This window comes from Phytophthora sojae (genome assembly GCF_000149755.1).
Source record: "Phytophthora sojae unplaced genomic scaffold PHYSOscaffold_10, whole genome shotgun sequence".
Classification (NCBI taxonomy): domain Eukaryota; phylum Oomycota; class Peronosporomycetes; order Peronosporales; family Peronosporaceae; genus Phytophthora; species Phytophthora sojae.
In genome coordinates, this window is record NW_009258124.1 from 1,678,618 (window position 1) to 1,696,762 (window position 18,145).

The 18,145-nt window shown below is 57.0% G+C and overlaps 6 protein-coding genes across 6 annotated transcripts; 3 read left to right on the forward strand and 3 right to left on the reverse strand.

Annotated features, from left to right (window-relative positions):
• Nucleotides 1–3,452: 3,452 nt before the first annotated feature.
• PHYSODRAFT_524365 (hypothetical protein) lies at nt 3,453–4,415 on the forward strand (the record flags this gene model as incomplete). Its single annotated transcript, XM_009537445.1, has 1 exon — nt 3,453–4,415. One exon carries the CDS (start codon nt 3,453–3,455, stop codon nt 4,413–4,415), a length of 963 nt encoding a protein of 320 aa, XP_009535740.1.
• A 1,333-nt stretch (nt 4,416–5,748) lies between these two features.
• On the forward strand, nt 5,749–6,835 carry PHYSODRAFT_339487 (hypothetical protein; the record flags this gene model as incomplete). Its single annotated transcript, XM_009537446.1, has 3 exons — nt 5,749–6,005; nt 6,459–6,714; nt 6,761–6,835. 3 exons carry the CDS (start codon nt 5,749–5,751, stop codon nt 6,833–6,835), a joined length of 588 nt encoding a protein of 195 aa, XP_009535741.1.
• A 26-nt stretch (nt 6,836–6,861) lies between these two features.
• Nucleotides 6,862–7,878, reverse strand: PHYSODRAFT_549767 (hypothetical protein). Its single transcript, XM_009537447.1, has one exon. The coding sequence runs from the start codon at nt 7,777–7,779 to the stop codon at nt 6,982–6,984; it is 798 nt and encodes a 265-aa protein (XP_009535742.1). The 5' UTR covers nt 7,780–7,878; the 3' UTR covers nt 6,862–6,981.
• Nucleotides 7,879–9,225: 1,347 nt separating this feature from the next.
• PHYSODRAFT_355937 (hypothetical protein) lies at nt 9,226–10,313 on the reverse strand. The gene has a single exon (XM_009537448.1). The coding sequence runs from the start codon at nt 10,271–10,273 to the stop codon at nt 9,359–9,361; it is 915 nt and encodes a 304-aa protein (XP_009535743.1). The 5' UTR covers nt 10,274–10,313; the 3' UTR covers nt 9,226–9,358.
• Nucleotides 10,314–12,775: 2,462 nt separating this feature from the next.
• PHYSODRAFT_339490 (hypothetical protein) lies at nt 12,776–13,770 on the reverse strand (the record flags this gene model as incomplete). The annotated part of the gene is made up of 2 exons (XM_009537449.1): nt 12,776–13,284; nt 13,320–13,770. 2 exons carry the CDS (start codon nt 13,768–13,770, stop codon nt 12,776–12,778), a joined length of 960 nt encoding a protein of 319 aa, XP_009535744.1.
• A 430-nt stretch (nt 13,771–14,200) lies between these two features.
• Nucleotides 14,201–15,661, forward strand: PHYSODRAFT_305871 (hypothetical protein; the record flags this gene model as incomplete). Its single annotated transcript, XM_009537450.1, has 1 exon — nt 14,201–15,661. The coding sequence occupies one exon, from the start codon at nt 14,201–14,203 to the stop codon at nt 15,659–15,661; it is 1,461 nt and encodes a 486-aa protein (XP_009535745.1).
• Nucleotides 15,662–18,145: the final 2,484 nt, after the last annotated feature.

Below are 18,145 nucleotides of genomic sequence, written 5' to 3' on the forward strand. Positions count from 1 at the left end.
GCTGGGTACCATGCTAGGACGAAGCATGTGGACATTCGACACCACTTCATCCGCGAGAAGGTGGAACGCGGAACGGTCAAGGTGGACTACGTCGAGACGAAGCAGCAACTGACGGACATGCTGACGAAGGCGCTCGGGACGAAGACGCTCAAGCACTTGCGGGACGCTAGCGGGATCAAGGAGAAGGTCACCGTACCGTAGCTGTGAGTGGGAGTGTTCAAGTGCACCGCTAAGTACGGCTCCGTTCCGTACCTGAACCGTTGGCACGGTTCACCCTGAACCGTCCTGGAACGCTTCCTATTGGCTAATCTTCGGGATGGTCAACTTGGTTGGTTCGACTGTGCAGCAAGCGGTGATTGCACAAGCAGACACAAGAGGACAACAAGAAGGAGAAGAGGGGAGTAGAGTTGAGAAGGACAAGTAGGACAACTTTGGTAACTTTAATCAACTCACTTCGGCATTTGCCATCAACAACACAGGCGCTCCTCAATATTGTGGAAGTCAGCGATGTTCATGAGGAAGCACTGTAATTGTTGCGTATAAAACACAGTGAGGCATCGGAAGAGCTGAGTTTGTCCAAGTTCTGCCAGGAGATTATTTTCTGTGAACCTACTCCACTTTTGCGGATCTGTTAAACTTTTGCGGAAAGTTGCAAGTGGATCGCTGCGAGCGTGAGAACATGAGAGAATGATTGTCAATGTTGGTTGCTGTTTTGTTTTGCTGCCGAACCGGGATCTAATGCTGGAAGTCGAATCGGTAATGCTTGGTACGATTAGCAACACGTGTTGAGCTGCAACAAGAAACTCGAATACCGCTTTGAATTGCGGATTCAATAGTCTTTTGCGGAAAGTCGAGTGGTGGATTGCTGCGAGCGGTCTTTCGTAGAGTGAATTGTTTGCAAAGCTCGGGTTGCTTTACATTTGTTCATCTAATGACACTGAGAGTGTCGATTGAGTAGTTCAGTGGGAGTACTGTGCTGAACGGGCCGAACACGAGTGCGAGTTTGTAGTGGGAGTATTGCGGTGAATCTCACAAAGGACGGGGGCACTTCTAGCATGGTTGCAGTTGATCGAGCTGATTCATGAGTTGAGCCGGACTGACACATGGTGTGGTGAAGTGCATTGACGAGTAGATGCGGACCAAGTGTGAGTTGGATAAGTCAACATCAGGGGATATGCGGCTTCACAGCGTGCTACGAGTAACCAGTGGAGGATGGCGAAAATCCGAGTACAACAAAGTGTCTTTGTCGCATGGCAAACTAGATGCGTTCTAGATGAAGGTGGTACTTGAGGGTACATACACTTTGCTTGATGATGGTGCGGAGAGTGAGCACTCAAGTCAGATATCTTCCTGAGCCATGGCTTTTTGCAGAGACAGACAGCGCCAATGAATTGGAGTCGAAGATACACTTTGGGATCGTTTTGGATTGATTAAAGTGGAAAACAGTCTGCGACTCTAAACTTGATTCGCCGAGTGTGAATGGAAGCGCAAGAAGATCTCTCACTCTCTGGACAGTTGCAGTCGTAGGCAATGGCTGAGGCCATTGTTTGTAGTGACGAGTAGCTGCGGCTACGATGATGTCGACCAAGTGCTTCTCGATTTCCCGCTCGAGTTGTCGGAAGCCAAAGAAGTCAGCTGCGTGCTGATGGTGTTGAATGGATGCTGTTATCTTGGCTGCGTACTAGCGATCAGTGGTTCGACGGTGATATCGGCTACGTACTGGTATGTTTGGTGTGTTCGGTAAAAACCCTAGCTGAGGCTATGGTGGTGGCTTATTGGACTTGGGATGGCGAGTACTTCGACAAATGCGGTTTGATCAAGTACGCGTTGTGCATCCTAAGTTAAGTGGGAGTACGAGAAATCAAGTGTGATTTCGAGGATAACCTAGTCTGCAGCAACTGCGTGTTGTCTGTGACTGAGTAATGGAGTGGTGGTTGAGGACTACGACTACTCGAAGAGACCCGAGGGTTTCTGAGAATGACGTGCAGTTGTTGTGATTGGCTGAAGCCAATGTTGTCGGAAAGAGTCCACGGGGGTTTTACTGCTTGCGGAGCTTTCCCCTACAACAACACTTGCAAGAATAAACATATCCCAATTTGACCCACACCAAGCAAGTCGCTCCTGTTTTATGATCAATCTACTTGTAGCTTTGTTACTGAAGCTCTCCTGCTCCTCGATGCGGTCGACGGACAGGATTCCAAGGTGCTCCATGGGACTGAGAGTCTCGTACGAGCTAATTGGCTGGCTGGCTGGGTAGCTCACCCCTTGCATCAATTTTCATCGCGGGTACACTTTCCTCACTTTATCTGTACGTGTTTTGTTTCTTTCTGAAACCCGATCATTCTGGGTTCCTGCGGTGGTGCGCGTTTCACACGCTCTGCTGAAGTTTTGGGGGCTCGATACCTAGGTAAATAATAGCAGAGGATTAGACAGCGGAGGACAGCGTGAAGGTGCTGTAGGAAGAGGTCTTGGAGGAGGAAGGATGCCCCGGAGGTGCGTGTGTATTAGCAGAAGTCTTGTGTGTGGGGCTTAGTTAAAAGCAGAGTGAGGACTGGAGCGGAGGAGAGTTTCCCCTTATTCTGCAACTAAATAACTGGTCTACATTGTATGGGACAGATCTCCTATCGAGTCCCATGTTCCTGAGTAAAGCATCAGCACGTCGGAGATGCTCAACTTTAACACGCTCAATGACAGCCCAGCTCCGGAGTGTTGAGTGTACTGCAGCATGAATTAATCGTGGCATCTTTACTGATTGCCCCCAGCCTGGCATCGCGCCATACGACAGCATTGTCACGCTTACTATTCTTACGACGATGTCACCCTGAGTTGCGATCGGCAGTCAGACAAGCAGACACCATGAGCGCGCACAGAGCCCGCCATCCAAGCCAGCCAGCCAGCCCGGCCTCCACCCCATTCAGCTGGATCGTCCAGCTAATCAAACCGATGCTTCGGTGGTCGCAACGAGATCCACCACCAGCTCAGGCCTCTTCAACGCTTGCTTGCTGGGACGGCCCTCAAATCCAAGTCGAAGCAGAAACACGCAGCACATGGACGTCGTGCATGTGCTGCGTGCATTGCACGTACGAACGTACCCCTCCGACCGACGGACTGACTGACAGCCGGACGCCACACTGGACCATACAATATCCAAATCAACCGTGATAGAAACGGCCAGAACCGGGACGAACCCTCCCTTAGAAACGAGCAGGAACGAAATTAACAAAGCGTAACCCCGCAATAATCTGCCGCTCCTGTCGCACTCGCGTACAGCATGAATGCACACGGGCGACCGTCCGCCGGCCACGCTTGATACTGACTGCTCCCGCCGGCCGGCCATCCCGGAGGCGCGGAGATGCAAGCTCGCCTCGGCCCATGACCATTCTGCATTTCACCAGCTACTGGTCAAGCAACAACACCAACCACCCCACCATCAACTACCAACGCAAATCGACATGGCTCCACTGCCGTCCGCAGCAATGGCCACGCCCAACGTGGCATCTATCGCTGCCACCACCGCTGCCGCTCAGCCGTCCGACGACGCGGCCGACAAGGTCGAGTGCGGCTACGCCGTGATGCCCACGACCCCCAAGGCCATGCCGTTCGCCGCCCTCGCCTCCAGCGGCGCAAAGCCGCAGGGCCTGGCCCGCTTCGCCGTGCAGAGCGTGCACGTGCGCGAGTGCTTCGCCGAGTTCCTCGGCACCTTCGTCATGATCGTCTTCGGCATGGGCGTCAACAACCAAGTGACCAACTCGCAGGACGCCAACGGCACGTGGCTCAGCATCAACATGTGCTGGGGCATCGGCGTGCTCATCGGCGTGTACTGCTCCGAGGGCATCAGCGGCGCCAACCTCAACACGGCTGTGACGTTGGCGCACTGCGTCTACGGCCGCCTGCCGTGGTGGAAGGCGCCGGGCTACATGCTGTCGCAGCTGCTGGGCGCCTTCTGCGGCGCCTTCGTCATCTACGTCATGCAGTACCAGAACCTCAACGTCATCGACCCGCAGCGCGAGACTACGCAGAGCAGCTTCGCCACGTACCCGCGGGACAACATCTCCAACTACACGGCCTTCTACACGGAGTTCGTGGGCACGGCCATGCTGGTGCTCAGCATCTACGCCATCACGGACAAGCGCAACCGCGCGGCCGGCCCCGTGGGCGCACCCTTCGCCTTCGCCCTCATGATCATGGCGCTCGGCATGGCCTTCGGCATGAACACGGGCTACGCCGTCAACCCGGCGCGTGACCTGGGCCCGCGCCTCTTCACGGCCATCGCCGGCTGGGGATCGAAGGTCTTCACGCTGCGTCACTACTACTTCTGGATCCCGATCGTGGCCGATTCGCTGGGCGGCGTGTGCGGCGCGGGTCTGTACCGCCTGTTAGTTGAGATCCACCACCCGCGGGGCCCGCTGCTTTGAACGAGCGGTCCGAATGTGAGCGAGAAGCGGGGAGAACCGAGAAAACCACAGCGCGCAGCTAGCGCCTCCATCACAGCGCAGCGAGTGCTTGCGCTCGCTATTTTATAGATTGTAACCAGTGCAATAGATTATTTGGATTTCTACCGTCATCAATTGCAACACACCGCACTCTCGTACACAGCTCTACCTTTTTGGAATCTAAGCATTGTCATCTAGTACGACCCAAGCTCTCAGTACCTTGATGGCGCCTGGAAACAGCACCGGCACCGGGCCAGCACCACCATTGGCCTTGATGCGTCTTGGTGACCGCTTCTGAGCAGGCGGTGCTCCTCGTCATGGTAACATCTGAACCGGCCCTCAATCGACTGGATCCAGCGCAATGAGACGGAGCTGTCAGCACGCGAATCCTTGCCAGCAACGCTGGAACCACCTCAGCTCATCGCGGTGTGCCAGCTAATCGGCGCTTGCTTGCCTCCATGGCCATTTGCCGAGCATGTCAGTCTCGGGATCCAAAGAGTATTAATAGCCATACGGCGCTTCAAGATATACATGCCCATGCACAGGCCGACCGAGCACGGCTCGCGATCCGAGGGCCTCGGACCGAGGCTCGAGACTCGAGGCTCTAGTCAAGTTAAACAAGCGCGTAGACGCTGCGCGTGCGCAAGAGAGGGCGCCAGCGCCGCACGTTGCTTGCTCAGAAACTGAAGCAAGGCACGGACCGATGCCACTCTCGCGGATGCGCTCGTCATACGGTATCCTTTTTCGCTGCAGCGACACGGGCCCCGCGGCGGGCCGGTATGGTCGCCGCCTCGCAGATTAGGCCGCCGCCGCATCATACCCAATGCCTGGCCCAGCGGGCGAGCGACAGCACTGTGTGGTGCACCCGCTGTGAAGGCTCCACAGGGCCTCTCGCTCCGATCGATCTGAACCACCTCAAATCGGCGGCGTATCGCGGCAGCCCACCGGTTTTAATCAATCTCCACAGCCAAGGGCCGTATTAGTCCTCTGCACCGTCATCCCCATCCTAAAGACACGCGCCGAAACCGAACGTCACCCCAAGCAGAAAAACGAATCAAGATTAATCCACCGGCGCACGTAGCATTGCGATCGACCAGCAACGGTGTCCTTCGCGGCAGACACTCGCAGGCGCAAGAGTACCATTCTGCATTTCACCAGCAACTGGTCAAGTCCTCCACTCACTCACTCACTCACTCACTCACTCACTCACTCACTCGCTCGCTCGCTCCACAGACCGCGAGTACTGTAGTGCTCTGCAGTCCACATCACCACCACCGCCAACAACAACAACAACAACCAAACCGACTCCGTCGCCATGGCTTCCAAGCAAGACACGAACATCGCCGCCGTCTCCTACGACGAGCTGGTCGACAAGGTCGAGACCGGATACGTCGACGCGCCGAGCACGCCCAAGGCCGGCTCCGCCTCGCACGGCAAGGCCCCGTCGCGCTACGCCGTGCAGAGCGTGCACATGCGCGAGTGCCTGGCCGAGTTCCTCGGCACCTTCGTCATGATCGTCTTCGGCATGGGCGTGAACAACCAGGTCGTCAACTCCGAGGAGAAGAACGGCACGTGGCCAGGCATGCCGAAAATACGATATATATCTATTTTCTCAAGTTAACGAAATACGTATTTGTTTGTGTACCAAGGAGAGAAGAAATAAATAATCTGAAGACCCCGTGCTGACGCAGTAAATTATTCAGTAAATTGCTGCAATCGTGTTACCTTCATGGGTTCTTACAAACACTGCCCACGGTCGCCACATCCGTGTTAAGGTTGCTGAACAACATCATTTTAGCATATAGGGAAAATTTGATGGCGTTAACACAATGAAAATTAGGGGAAAAAACTTCTCAATCATGAAGGATATATTCAACCGCAGAAATAAAATCTAGAAGTTTTGATCTAAGCTGGAATAAATACCGGATAAACCAAGGAGGTATACCTACAATAAAATATTGATTCCGAAAATACAAATATATTTCCGGGCGTATTTATTTTTCGGGATCCCTGCACGTGGCTCAGCATCAACATGTGCTGGGGCGTGGCCGTACTCATCGGCGTGTACTGCTCCGAGGGCATCAGCGGCGCCAACCTCAACACGGCTGTGACATTGGCGCACTGCGTCTACGGCCGCCTGCCGTGGTGGAAGGTGCCGGGCTACATGCTGTCGCAGCTGCTGGGCGACTTCTGCGGCGCCTTCGTCATCTACGTCATGCAGTACCAGAACCTCAACGTCATCGACCCGCAGCGCGAGACCACAGCAGAGCAGCTTCGCCACGTACCCTAGCGACACCATCTCCAGCTACACGGCCTTCTACACGGAGTTCGTGGGCACGGCCATGCTGGTGCTCAGCATCTACGCCATCACGAATAGCAACCACAGTGTACCTAACATGTAGAGTAAATATAAACGAAGGCCAATGAGCACACTTTGGTTAAATAATGTATTTTCGTTCCGTTTAGCAGTCTTCACATAGCCTACCATCAGCTAAAACGCACACTTGTCTACGACTGCAATCGCGTTCTAGTGCACTCTTCCTTCCGCTTAGAGCAGAGGCGTCTGGGGGTGGTGGATCTCCACCATGAGACGATAGAGACCGGCACCAGCTACGCCGCCAAGCAGGTCCGACACAATGGGGATCCAGAAGTAGTAATGATGCGAAGTGAACGTCTTCGTTCCCCAGCCAGCGCACAACGTGAAGAGACGAGGGCCGAAGTCACGCGCCGGGTTCACAGCGTAGCCAGTGTTCATGCCGAAGGCCATACCCAGAGCCATGACCATCAGAGCGAAGGCGAAGGCGTTGCCGTACTTGCCGGCGGGACGGTTCTTCTGGTCGGTGATGGCGTAGATGGCAAGCACCAGCATGGCCGTGCCCACGAACTCCGTGTAGAAGGCCGTGTAGTTGGAGATGCCGTCAGCAGGGTACGTGGCGAAGCTGCTCTGCGTGGTCTCACGGTTGGGGTCGATCTTGTTCAAGTTCTGCCACTGCATGACCCAGATCGTGAACGCGCCGCAGAAGGCGCCCAGGGACTGCGAGAACATGTAACCGGGGGCCTTCCACCACGGTAGACGGCCGTAGACACAGTGGGCGAACGTCACAGCAGTGTTCAAGTTGGCGCCGCTGATGCCCTCGGAGCAGTAGACGCCGATCATGACGCCGATGCCCCAGCAAATGTTGATGCTGAGCCACGTGCCGTTGGCGTCCTGCGAGTTGGTCACTTGGTTGTTGACGCCCATGCCGAAGACCAGCATGACGTACGTGCCGAGGAACTCGGCCAGGCACTCGCGCAGATGCACGCTCTGCACTGCGAGCCGGTACATGCCCGTGCGCTTCTCGGCCATGATCGGCACCAGGTCCGTCGCCTTGGGGGTCGTGGGCCTGTTGGCGTAGCCGCTCTCGACCTTGTCTGCTTTAGCGTTGATCACGAGAGTCTCTTGTTGGGGCGTCGGGGCCACGTCCTCCGTCGCGTACTTGACCATGGCGATGATGTGTTGGTCCGTGAGGCAGATCCAAGTCTGGTGTTGGTGTTGCTTGTGTACTTGGAAGTACAAATGATAATGGGACTGGGGAACCAAGCGGAAGCAACTCGCAGAGACCTTCGAGTCTGCCGGCATCTCTCATGCGGGTTGCTGCATAGGCTGTCTGAGCCCAAGCAAGCGAGGCCAGCTACTGTGGGATTCTCGGCATAGCATGATGGTTATGGGGACGAGAAATGCAGGACGATTAACGCGAAAAAATACTAGGACAACTATGATTGACGACACGTACACGCTTCGAGCTTGCCACGACGCTCTCGGTGGACGACGTCAGCCCATACAGAAGTGTAAGGCTGGATTGGTTCATTCCCCTCAAGTGGCCTTGATTCCTCACGCTTTGGACCTGAAACGGAGGGAGTGTAGTGATGGGGTTCAAAGAAGCGGGGGGGGTCTATTATGCTTGGGGTCCTGTCACACTCCACGTCTCAATCTGCACCCCAGATTAATGCTCGCGTCTCTGCTGGATTCGCTATGGAAGTGTCTGCGGTTAATAGGGCGCCGCGAACTAGCGAGTCATGCTCCTCTGTGTAGTGCTTTCGGACGAATGTATGGCTTGCTGCGCTTGCGTTTCCGTCACACCAAAGAGGCCAAGAGGGTGAGGCTGGAATGTGTCTGCCGAGTTGGTGTATCGGATTTGCGTTGAAGTCGCCGCTGTTTCGAGCGTTAAACGAGCCTACGGGTATGGTTGGTGCTTGGTGGTTTGTGCAACAAACGATGAGCGTTGAAGCTAAAGGAACCAAGCACCATAAGAGCCAATCTACAGTTATTGCCTCCTTCCGTGGCCGAGCCCGAGCTAGGAGCTGAGTTGGCAGACTAGCTCAGCTTGGAAGGCCCCGATCCGACTCGGATTCCGAGGTGGTCACAACGATGACGCACCTTGCCATCGCTGCCAGGTTGAAGTGAAGGTCTCACTGTGAGACCTTGGCACGTGAGACCTTGGCACTCTCGGACCCGTGTCCATGGCCCAGGGCTGTCGGGGTGGAATCCACCAATCCACCGTGGATTGTGTGGTGGGCGTCGCATTCTCGAATCGAGTCCATCGTAGCTTGAGGTCACGAATGCTCAGAATCCGACGAACGAACACGCTCGGATCAAAAGGATCTGACGAAGCTCCAGCAGATCATTTCGGCTTTGGAGCCGTCGAGCACAAGCGCGTTGTCATATGATGCTGGTATGGATAGGATTGATCGACCAAAGCAGAGCAGAGCGGGCTCCTTTGACCGGAGACTTGACGCGATGAACGCCTTCTGTCACGTAAACGCATAGTATATATATCGTTATTTTATGAAAGCCACGAAGGCTCGAGCTCGACCACAACACTGACTACTACTTGGAGCTCGTGCGTCGACCCCTTCTTGGTCGTCGTTGAGCGCTGGTCTTCTCCTTAAGGGAGCGTCTGCGGCGGGTGGTGGATCTCCACGAGCAGAATGTACAGTCCGGCGCCGATAACACCGCCGATCAGCGGGCCCACGATGGGGATCCAGAAGTAGTGGTCGCGCAGGGTGAAGACCTTGGAGCCCCAGCCAGCGATGCTCGTGAACAGGCGAGGGCCGAAGTCGCGCGCCGGGTTGATGGCGTAGCCCGTGTTCATGCCAATGCACATGCCCAGAGCCATGATCAACAGGCAGAAGGCGAACGGAGCGCCCACAGGTCCGGCCGGGCGGTTCTTCTGGTCCGTAATGGCGTAGATGCCGAGCAGCAGCATGGCCGTACCGACCACTTCAGTGTAGAAGGCCGTGTAGTTGGAGATGTTGTCGCTCGGGTACGTGGAGAAGCTGCTCTGCGTGGTCTCGCGGTTCGGGTCGATGACGTTCAGGTTCTGGTACTGCATGACGTAGATGACAAAGGCACCGACGAAGGCCCCAAGAACCTGTGAGATCATGTAGCCCGGAGCCTTCCACCACGGCAGACGACCATAGACGCAGTGCGCGAGTGTCACGGCCGTGTTCAGGTGTGCACCACTGATGCCTTCCGTGCAGTACACACCGATGAGCACGCCGATGCCCCAGCACATGTTGATGCTGAGCCACGTGCCGTTCTTCTCCTCCGAGTTGGTCACTTGGTTGTTGACGCCCATGCCGAAGAGGATCATGACGAAGGTGCCCAAGAACTCGGCGAAGCACTCGCGCAGATGCACGCTCTGTACGGCGAAGCGAGACAGCCGCTGCAGCTTAGCGGGGGCGGCGGCCTTGGGCGTCAACGGCATGTCGTTGTAGCTGGCCTCGTGCTTGCCGTCGACGTCCTCGAACGGCTGCGGCACTTGGACGTCCTGGGTCTGGTTGGACGGGAACGGAGCCATTGTCGGGGGTGTTGACGGGTTTTGAGGGGCAGTGGCTCGTAGACGTCAAAAAGGAGAATGAGCAGCTCTGGAGCCGCCGACCCAAGCGATGTACTGTACGAGAAAGTGCCGTCAACAACGAGTCTCTTGTTGGCGCTGGTGCAGAGGCACCTGGATGGGAGCCAGAGTCCTGGCGTGAGAGCGCTCGGACAAGTTCAACGCCAACTCTCGACTCGGCTTGACAGGTCAGAGTCCTTGCGTGTCGAGCAGCGACACGGCGAGGGACCCGTAAGCTGCCAAAGCGAAGCAGCATCGTGGGACGATCGTGTTGATATGAGCGCAGAGGTCCATTACAGCTCAAGGTGCGCGAGGAAGCATGGTTTGCTAAGTGGAGGGATTCTGGCGGATATGCGCGGCTGGAGGTTATCAATTGTCAGCTGCGTGTTACGTGAATCGAGACCGCCGAAAATGTGCGCGAAGCTCGATTGACGAGCGGAGGGAGGAATGGCTCACAAAAGCTCCACGTTCGAGACGGACCTGTACTCTCCAGGGTTTCTAGAGTACACGATTCAAACTCGAAGTACATGTATTAATTTGCGGGCAGCGTGCGATGAGCCGCTGAGTCAGGGTCTGGAGCAACGCGGACTGGCCGATCCACTCCTGAAGTTTCACAAATCCCGTACGCACGGCGCCGAAGCAGCACGCCGGTCGATAATCGCGTGGCAGCACGTTTGTCGTCGCGCGATTAGTGAGTTCAAGCTGCAGCGGCGTTGGCTCAAGTTCAAGTGGAAGCAACATTGCGCAGCGCCGATATTCCAGGGCGAGCAGTGGCGATGCTGACTCGCATCCGCCAGCGAGTGAGTAGGGCCGGGGTATTCCAGTGAAATCCATCCTTTCCAGGCCAAAACTTTAAGGTTCAAGCGCGGTGAGCCGGAGCGTGCACACGCGGAGTGCAAGGTGCTCCCTCCGCTCCGACTTGCTCGCGTTATGGTGCCGCGCGCGTGGCAAATTAAGGCTGGCGTGCGAGCGAATTAATCACTATTAACGAGCTGGGCGACATACACTGCGGCTGCGGAGGCGATGCCGAGGCTACTTCGGCACTTGGCGCTCGTGCAGACATTGGAGGATGGGCTCCCGCTGGTGCTTGGGGCTCTTGAGGCGCGACCTGAGTTTCTGAAGCCGCCCCGCTCAGCACTTCAGGATCCGCGCGCTTCGACTTGGATCCGATTCGAGAGGTTTGGATCTCGCATGCTGTTGTTACTAACAACTTGTTAGTTGGACCGGTCAACTGTGTGGCGCTGTCTTTGTGCTCGCCACGGCGATCTTGATCGGCCGCAGCCTGCGAGCGTCGAAGCAACCCTGGACTGCAGACGAAGGCAAGTGTGCTTCGGCTCACCTTCGAGCTGGATGACGCCTCGCTGACGCGCGCAGGCTGGCAGCAGCGTCAACGTGGGTCAACCCGTCTCCACTTCTTACGAAGAACTGTTGGCGCTGCATCCTTCATTGCTGGATGAGCGGCGTTGAAGCTTTGCCAGAGCGATGCAATGCCTCAACTTGGCGTTGTTAGTCACTCGTTCGCTGCCCAGGTTTCGTTAATCCTCTATAGAAGGGCGGTCTACGTCGTGGCGCATGTAAGACAGTCCTATGTCGGTTGGCTCTATCGTGCACGCTCTACTTCGCCAAATAGAGAGTAACTGCGCTAACACTGCACTGATGGCAAAGGCGTCGTTGGCAGCTTTCAATTGTGGCGCGCGTTAAAGCTGCTGACGGGTGTTGTGCAGTATTCTGGATGCATTGATTTGCTGCACGCAGCTTTCGAGTAGGTTTCTTTAGACTACCGACAGTGCTGCGTTGACAACCGAAGTGTTTCAGGATCTTAACTCGCTCAAACGATGGGGTGGCCATCGTTGTAGTAAGTGCAGCAACTTGGGGCTGAGAAGAACGTCTCAATCGCAATTCCTGGCGCCAGCCTTGTGTCGTTTCAAGATCCGTGATGTGGTGCCGCACACAATATTTGTCTATGCAGCCTCTATCGCGTTTCTTGCATTCGCGTCAAAGGCGCGCGATGGCGATATTCCAGCACTCATGCCATTCTCCGACCGTCGGGCTCTCGGCTCCCAGGCAAGACTTACCCCCACGATCCCTTCTGCCGTGGAGGCAATAGCTTACCCCGCTCTTTGACTGTGATTTCGTCAGCCCCCCCCCCCCTCGACTGAAGCTTAGTAGAACCAAGCCCACACTCAAGGCCAACACAGCAATGCTCGACGTCCACCTGGGACTACTGCAATACGGCGTTGCCGACGTCGTGGACGAGGACGGCATGATCGTCGCACAACGTGTGCAGGTGGCTCTCGTAGTACCGCCGCGACTCCGGAAGTGGTTCCACACAGTGTCCCGGTATCTCCAATCCAGGCATCTCTACTCCTGCTAGTTAAGATCAGTCTCAGTAAACTCCCGTACATTAAACGCCGTCGCTTGTATATTCAGATCTGTTGTGTATTAACCTTTAAAGCACTCGGGAAGCTACTGAAGCACGTCGCTCTCCTCCTCGTCGTCGTCGCCGTGCTGCAGCTGCACGATGAAGAAGTACGACCCAGCGCCCATAACGCCCCCAATAGGCGGACCGAGGATCGGGACCCAGAAGTAGTGCGCGTGGTCGCTGAACACCTTTGGGCCATACCCAGCAAGAAGTGTGAACAACCGCGGCCCGAAGTCGCGCGCGGGGTTCAGCTCGTAGCCGGTGTTCATGCCCAGCGCCATGCCCAGCGCCATGAAGAGCATCGCGAACGCGAAGGGCGTGCCGACCGGCCCGGCGCCGCGGTTGCGCTCGTCCGTGATCGCGTAGATCGCCATCAGCAGCAACGCCGTCCCCAGTGTCTCGCTGTAGAACGCAGTGAGGTTGGAGATATTGTCTCTCGGGAACGTCGCGAAGTTGCCTTGAGTGGTGTTGCTGTCCGGGTCCTCGTCCATCAGCCGCTGGTAGTGCAGCACGTAGATCAACGCAGAGGCGCAGAATGCCCCAAACGTCTGCGCTAGCGCATACCCGGGCATTTCCACCATGGGAGACGGCTGAACACCGCGTGCGTGAAGGTGACGGCCGTGTTCAAGTGCGCGCCGCTGATCCCCTCCGCGACGTACACGCCGATGAGCACACCGATCCCCCAGCAGAGGTTGACGCTCAGCCACGTCCCGTTGGCGTCGTCTGAAAGGTTCACCTGATTGTTCGCGCCGATACCGAAGCACAGGAACACGAGCGTACCGAGTAACTCGGCCAGGCACTCGCGCATGTGCACGCTCTTGGTCACGAACAGGATGTGCTCTCGACTGCTTGGGGGAATGTAGATATGACTGCGGTTGGTTTCGTGCAGCATCGTGTATGTCGATTGAGACCGAGGCATGCGTCGGCGGTGCTGCGGCACGTTGCCGCCTCCGGTCTTGGTGTATCGGTGAATCTGGTAGCCCGACTTGTCGGTGAGGGAGAAGATGTCCCCGCTGTTCACGAAGCTTGCTTCCTCCATGCTGGACGCTTGGTGTTTTCGTGTCGTGGCTAAACTGATAATGAACAAGGGTCGGCAGCAAGCTCTGTTGAACTGTACTACGAACAGGTTCCTTCTTCGTGGATGAAACCAGGGTTCCATTTGGTTTGCCAGCTAAGAGACACTTGATCCGGCGGTATCTGATACCCGGAAGTCAAGATCCAGCAGCTGCCGAAGTTCAAGCAGCTGCTGCGCGTGGAGGCCTCGGGGATGTGAGGCCAGGAGCGCCCCCCCCCCCCCCCTCGGAGCCTGTAGGACACAGAGAACACACAGAACACAGAGAACAGTAAGAGTCTAATGTCAGTTTGGGATTAGCACAGCTTGTGCAATCTGAGCAGACAGATCAAAGTCGACTTTAGTACTGTGCTGCGCAGGCGCAGACTCCGCGTGACACGAAGACACGAGTGACAAGATGGCCGACTCGGACGAGCGGCTGGCCGAACGTACGGCGGCGATGCGGCTGGACAGCGCACCGTCCCCCTCGCGTCCGGCAGACCTGGAGATCCTGATCCCCAACCCCTTCGAGCGCAGAGACGACGAAGGCCACGGTGCGAGTAACGCCGAGATGCCTACGGCGAGCCCGAGGCAAGGACCAAGGGATGGAAGGATCGCGGCGGCGCCGGCGCTGCCGCAGCCCCCGATGCACTCGGGGCGCACCATGCAAGACCGGCGCGACTTCATGCACAAGTACGAGGGCTACTTGGTGAAGGTGAACGCGCTGCAGACGGAGTGGACAGCAGCGCTGGCCATGCCCGTGAGCGCATGTATCGAGACGGATACACGACGCATGATCGCTCGCTGGGAGTTCAGCGGAGCCTCACCCGAGACGATCACGGAGGAGCAGTGGAAGGACTACTTTCGCCAGGCTCTGGTGCCTACCTTTGTGGACTACGCGTCGATCGACACGGCCATGAAGTCCCTGAAGATGCAGACGAAGTGGCCGGAGTCTGAGAGTCGCATGATGCACTTGCAGGCCGACATGGAGGCCATCCTCAACCGCTTCAACGTCACGGACCTGGCGTTCAAGCACGAGCTGCGCCGCCTGGTCGGCTACCTGACGAAGGCTCTCGAACCTGTGAGCTTCCGCGAAGTCGTGGCGACCAAGCTGACGCTGCAGGAGTTCAAGCCGTTGAAGAACGACGCCATCGGCTTCTGCAAGTACGTCGTGGAGCTCATGCGGGGCTTCATGACCTGGGAGCATGCAGCCGAAGCTGCTGCCCGCTCCAGCACTAGCAGCTCTGGCGGGCGGGGCGGCGGTCGTACCAGCACTACCCACTCTGGCAGCCGAAGCGGCGGAGGTCGTGGCAGTGGAGATACAAGCGCCGGGCAGTCCGGTGGTGGTAGTCAAGCCGGTGGCGATGCCAGTAACCGGACCAGTGGACGCGGCAGCGGCGGACGTGGAGGTAACCGGAGTGGACGTGGAGGCGCAGATGGTCGTGGTGGCGGAGCTGGAGGCCCGCCTGTCGGAAAAGGAGGGCCGGACGGCGCCGCACGACCTCGCGGTACCTGCCTCAAGTGTGGCTCGACGCAGCATCAAGTCCTGAGCTGCCCAGACACCCAACCCGGTGAGGCCGAGCGCCTGCTGGCGGAACTGCGCGCGCGGCGTGCGGCTCCTATAATTACCTTGCGTCGAGTCGAGACCGTGGCCGAGCCTGGCCATGAAGCTGCGGCAGCGACAGAGCCATCAGGCGCAGTTGAAGCGCGAGTGGATGGACTGAAGGTCCACGCTCTCCTCCTCGATACGGGGGCCGACGAGTCGTTGGTCGCCCAGGGCGTCGTGGACGCCATCAAGGCCCGCGGAACACCGGTCTTCTTGCGCCGCGCACACTGTCGCCGATCGGAGGCAAGGACTTCGTCGTCCATCAGGCAGTAACGTTCCGCGAGGTGGAGTTAGCCACGTCGGCCGGACCCTTGATGCTAAGGAACTTGGCTTGCCTGGTGGAAGACGGCAACACGTCGCTGGACTTCACGCTGGGGCGGCCCATCATGACCGTGCTCGGCTACTCGGCCGACGAACTGCTCGTGCGTGCTCGAGGCACTAAGTCGAAGTGGGAGCTTGGTGACAAAGAGCAAGTGGGGGACGACGCCGAGACAACGGCGCTCCAGCGCATGTGCCGGATGCAGACGCGCGCAAGAGACATCGCGTGGGACACAATGGTCCTAGAGGGACTCGTGGACAACACGGCGCCTACCGACCAGGACTGGGGTGGCAGCGACACCGTGCACGGCGGCACAGACTCGCCCGAGCCCATCTTCAAGACGAAGAACCTCACGCCCGCTTATTGGCAGTTGCCCTGTCTTCAAGTGGGGCCCAAGTGCTGGCCTTCCAGACGCGGGATGGCTCTCCGCGTTTCAGTCGCGCGCCCGCAGGAGCCCACGCGACAGCCATCGAGAATGCCGATGCTGTGGAGAGACACGAAACCCGCACAGCGTTGCCATCGCTCCGGTTGTATGACTCCTCAGCCGTGCACGACATGTTGGATTCGAAGCTCGCGGCGGCGCGAGCGAAGGGTCTGTCCGCGAAGGGGGTCAAGCGACTGCGGGAGATCCTGCTGCGACGCCAGGACAGTTTTCGTCTGGAGTTTGGGAGCGACCCGCCGGTGAAAGTGGCGCCACTGCAAGTGCGCGTGAAGGTCAACGCGGAGCCCACGAAGGCGCAGCCAAGGCGCTACTCACCGGACGATAGGGCGTTTCTTGACCGCCACACGGCCAAGTTGCTGGAGTTCGGGCTGGTGTTTCTGAACCATCGCTCCCGTTGGGCGTCTGCGCCGCGGATTGTCCGCAAGAAGGAGCAGGTCTCGGACCCGACGGCCGACACGCGAATGACGATTGACACCAGAGGCGTCAATGAGCGTACGGAGGCTATGCCGTGGCCCATGCCCGTGCTGGAGGTCGTCCTCGGCGCCTTGGAAGGAGCCAAGGTGTTCTTTGCCTTGGACTGGTTCCGGGGGTATTGGCAGTTGCCGCTGCACGAAGACTCGCAAGCGCTTATGAGGCGAGGCCGATGAAACCTTTGTCGCCCAGGGGGGTTCGTATAGCGCAGCCCAAGACTGTTCCCCAGGGGTAGACCCAGAGAATCGACTTGAGAGCCAACAGCAAGAAGATAGACCCAGAGATTCGCAGCCGCAAAAGCTTTAAACCCTGTGAATCACACTCCTTGGTTGGCGTGGGTACCTTGTGTAATCCCTGTCGGCTCGTTTGTCTTCGACGGAACGGCACTCCACCGGTTGAAAATGTAGCCTCGAAGAAGTGCGGGAGCGCACGTCTACTTCAGAACGCACCTCCACACCAAAAGGCAAACCCAGAGAATCAGATCCCCTGAAACCCAGAATATCACGAATTCAGGGTCCAGGATTTCAGTCAACTCTGGGACTTAGAACTCAGAAGACACCTTACCCAAATGCCCTCCTAGCTCGATAAAACCAACAAATACAGAGTATACAAACACTACAACTAGCCGTCACTTATTCTTTTGGACCCTTGGACGGTGGGTCACACACACTAGGTCTGAAATTCAGGGACCTAGCTCCCCTGAGACTCACACAAACGCGCACCACCTCCAATAAAGGAGGAAAATACAATCACTATCAGTTACATTCTCTTCACACAAGCAGTCAATACAAAATCCTGGAGGCGACTACCTAGCACCCCAGAATACCCTCTGGAATAATATGAAATGGGCTACCACGAGCACAGCAAGTGACCCAACTAGGATATGGAATAGATGGATCACCCCAGGAAGCTCAAGGCCGTCGCTGGTCACCACCTAACTGGACTTGAGTTTTGATGGAGCCCACACAGACGGCTGTCCTTCGCTGTTGATGTGCCCTTAGCGTCCCGCGGTCGTAGTCTCGGGTCCTCCGGATTTCCGTCCGCAGGCTTGGTCGAAGTCACTTGCGCAGTACAGGGTAAAAGGAACCCTTTATTAATCTCAACAGACTAGGCCTCAACAAGCCAGAATACCAATTATTAGACCTCAACAGGCCGACCTCAACAGGTCATTTCCCAGGATTTTTCTTCAACAGTCTTCAAATTCTTCAACAACTTCAGGGTGGTGAGAGCTTGTACGCATCTTCCGTCCACAACTCCCAGCGTTCGTCCCATGGTCCCCAGGGCAACTTCTTCCTGTGAGCAATTCCATGGTAACGCACATTCAGGATTTCAGCATCAGTCCCATGGTCCCGCCAGGCATCTTCCTTCTGGTGAGCCGCCCCATGGTAATCCGCATCGTGGATGTCAGCGTTAGTCCCGTGGTCCCCCAGGCATCTCTCTTCTGGTAGGCAGCTCCAAGGTAACTTGCGTACGACAGGGAAAAAGGAACTCTGTTTGGTTTTTATCGGCTACTTCTCTCTCTCTC

Bases quoted from the DNA above. Each gene is read 5' to 3' on its own strand.
- PHYSODRAFT_549767 (XM_009537447.1), bottom strand. From the start codon at position 7,779: ATGGCCGAGAAGCGCACGGGCATGTACCGGCTCGCAGTGCAGAGCGTG.
- PHYSODRAFT_355937 (XM_009537448.1), bottom strand. From the start codon at position 10,273: ATGGCTCCGTTCCCGTCCAACCAGACCCAGGACGTCCAAGTGCCGCAG.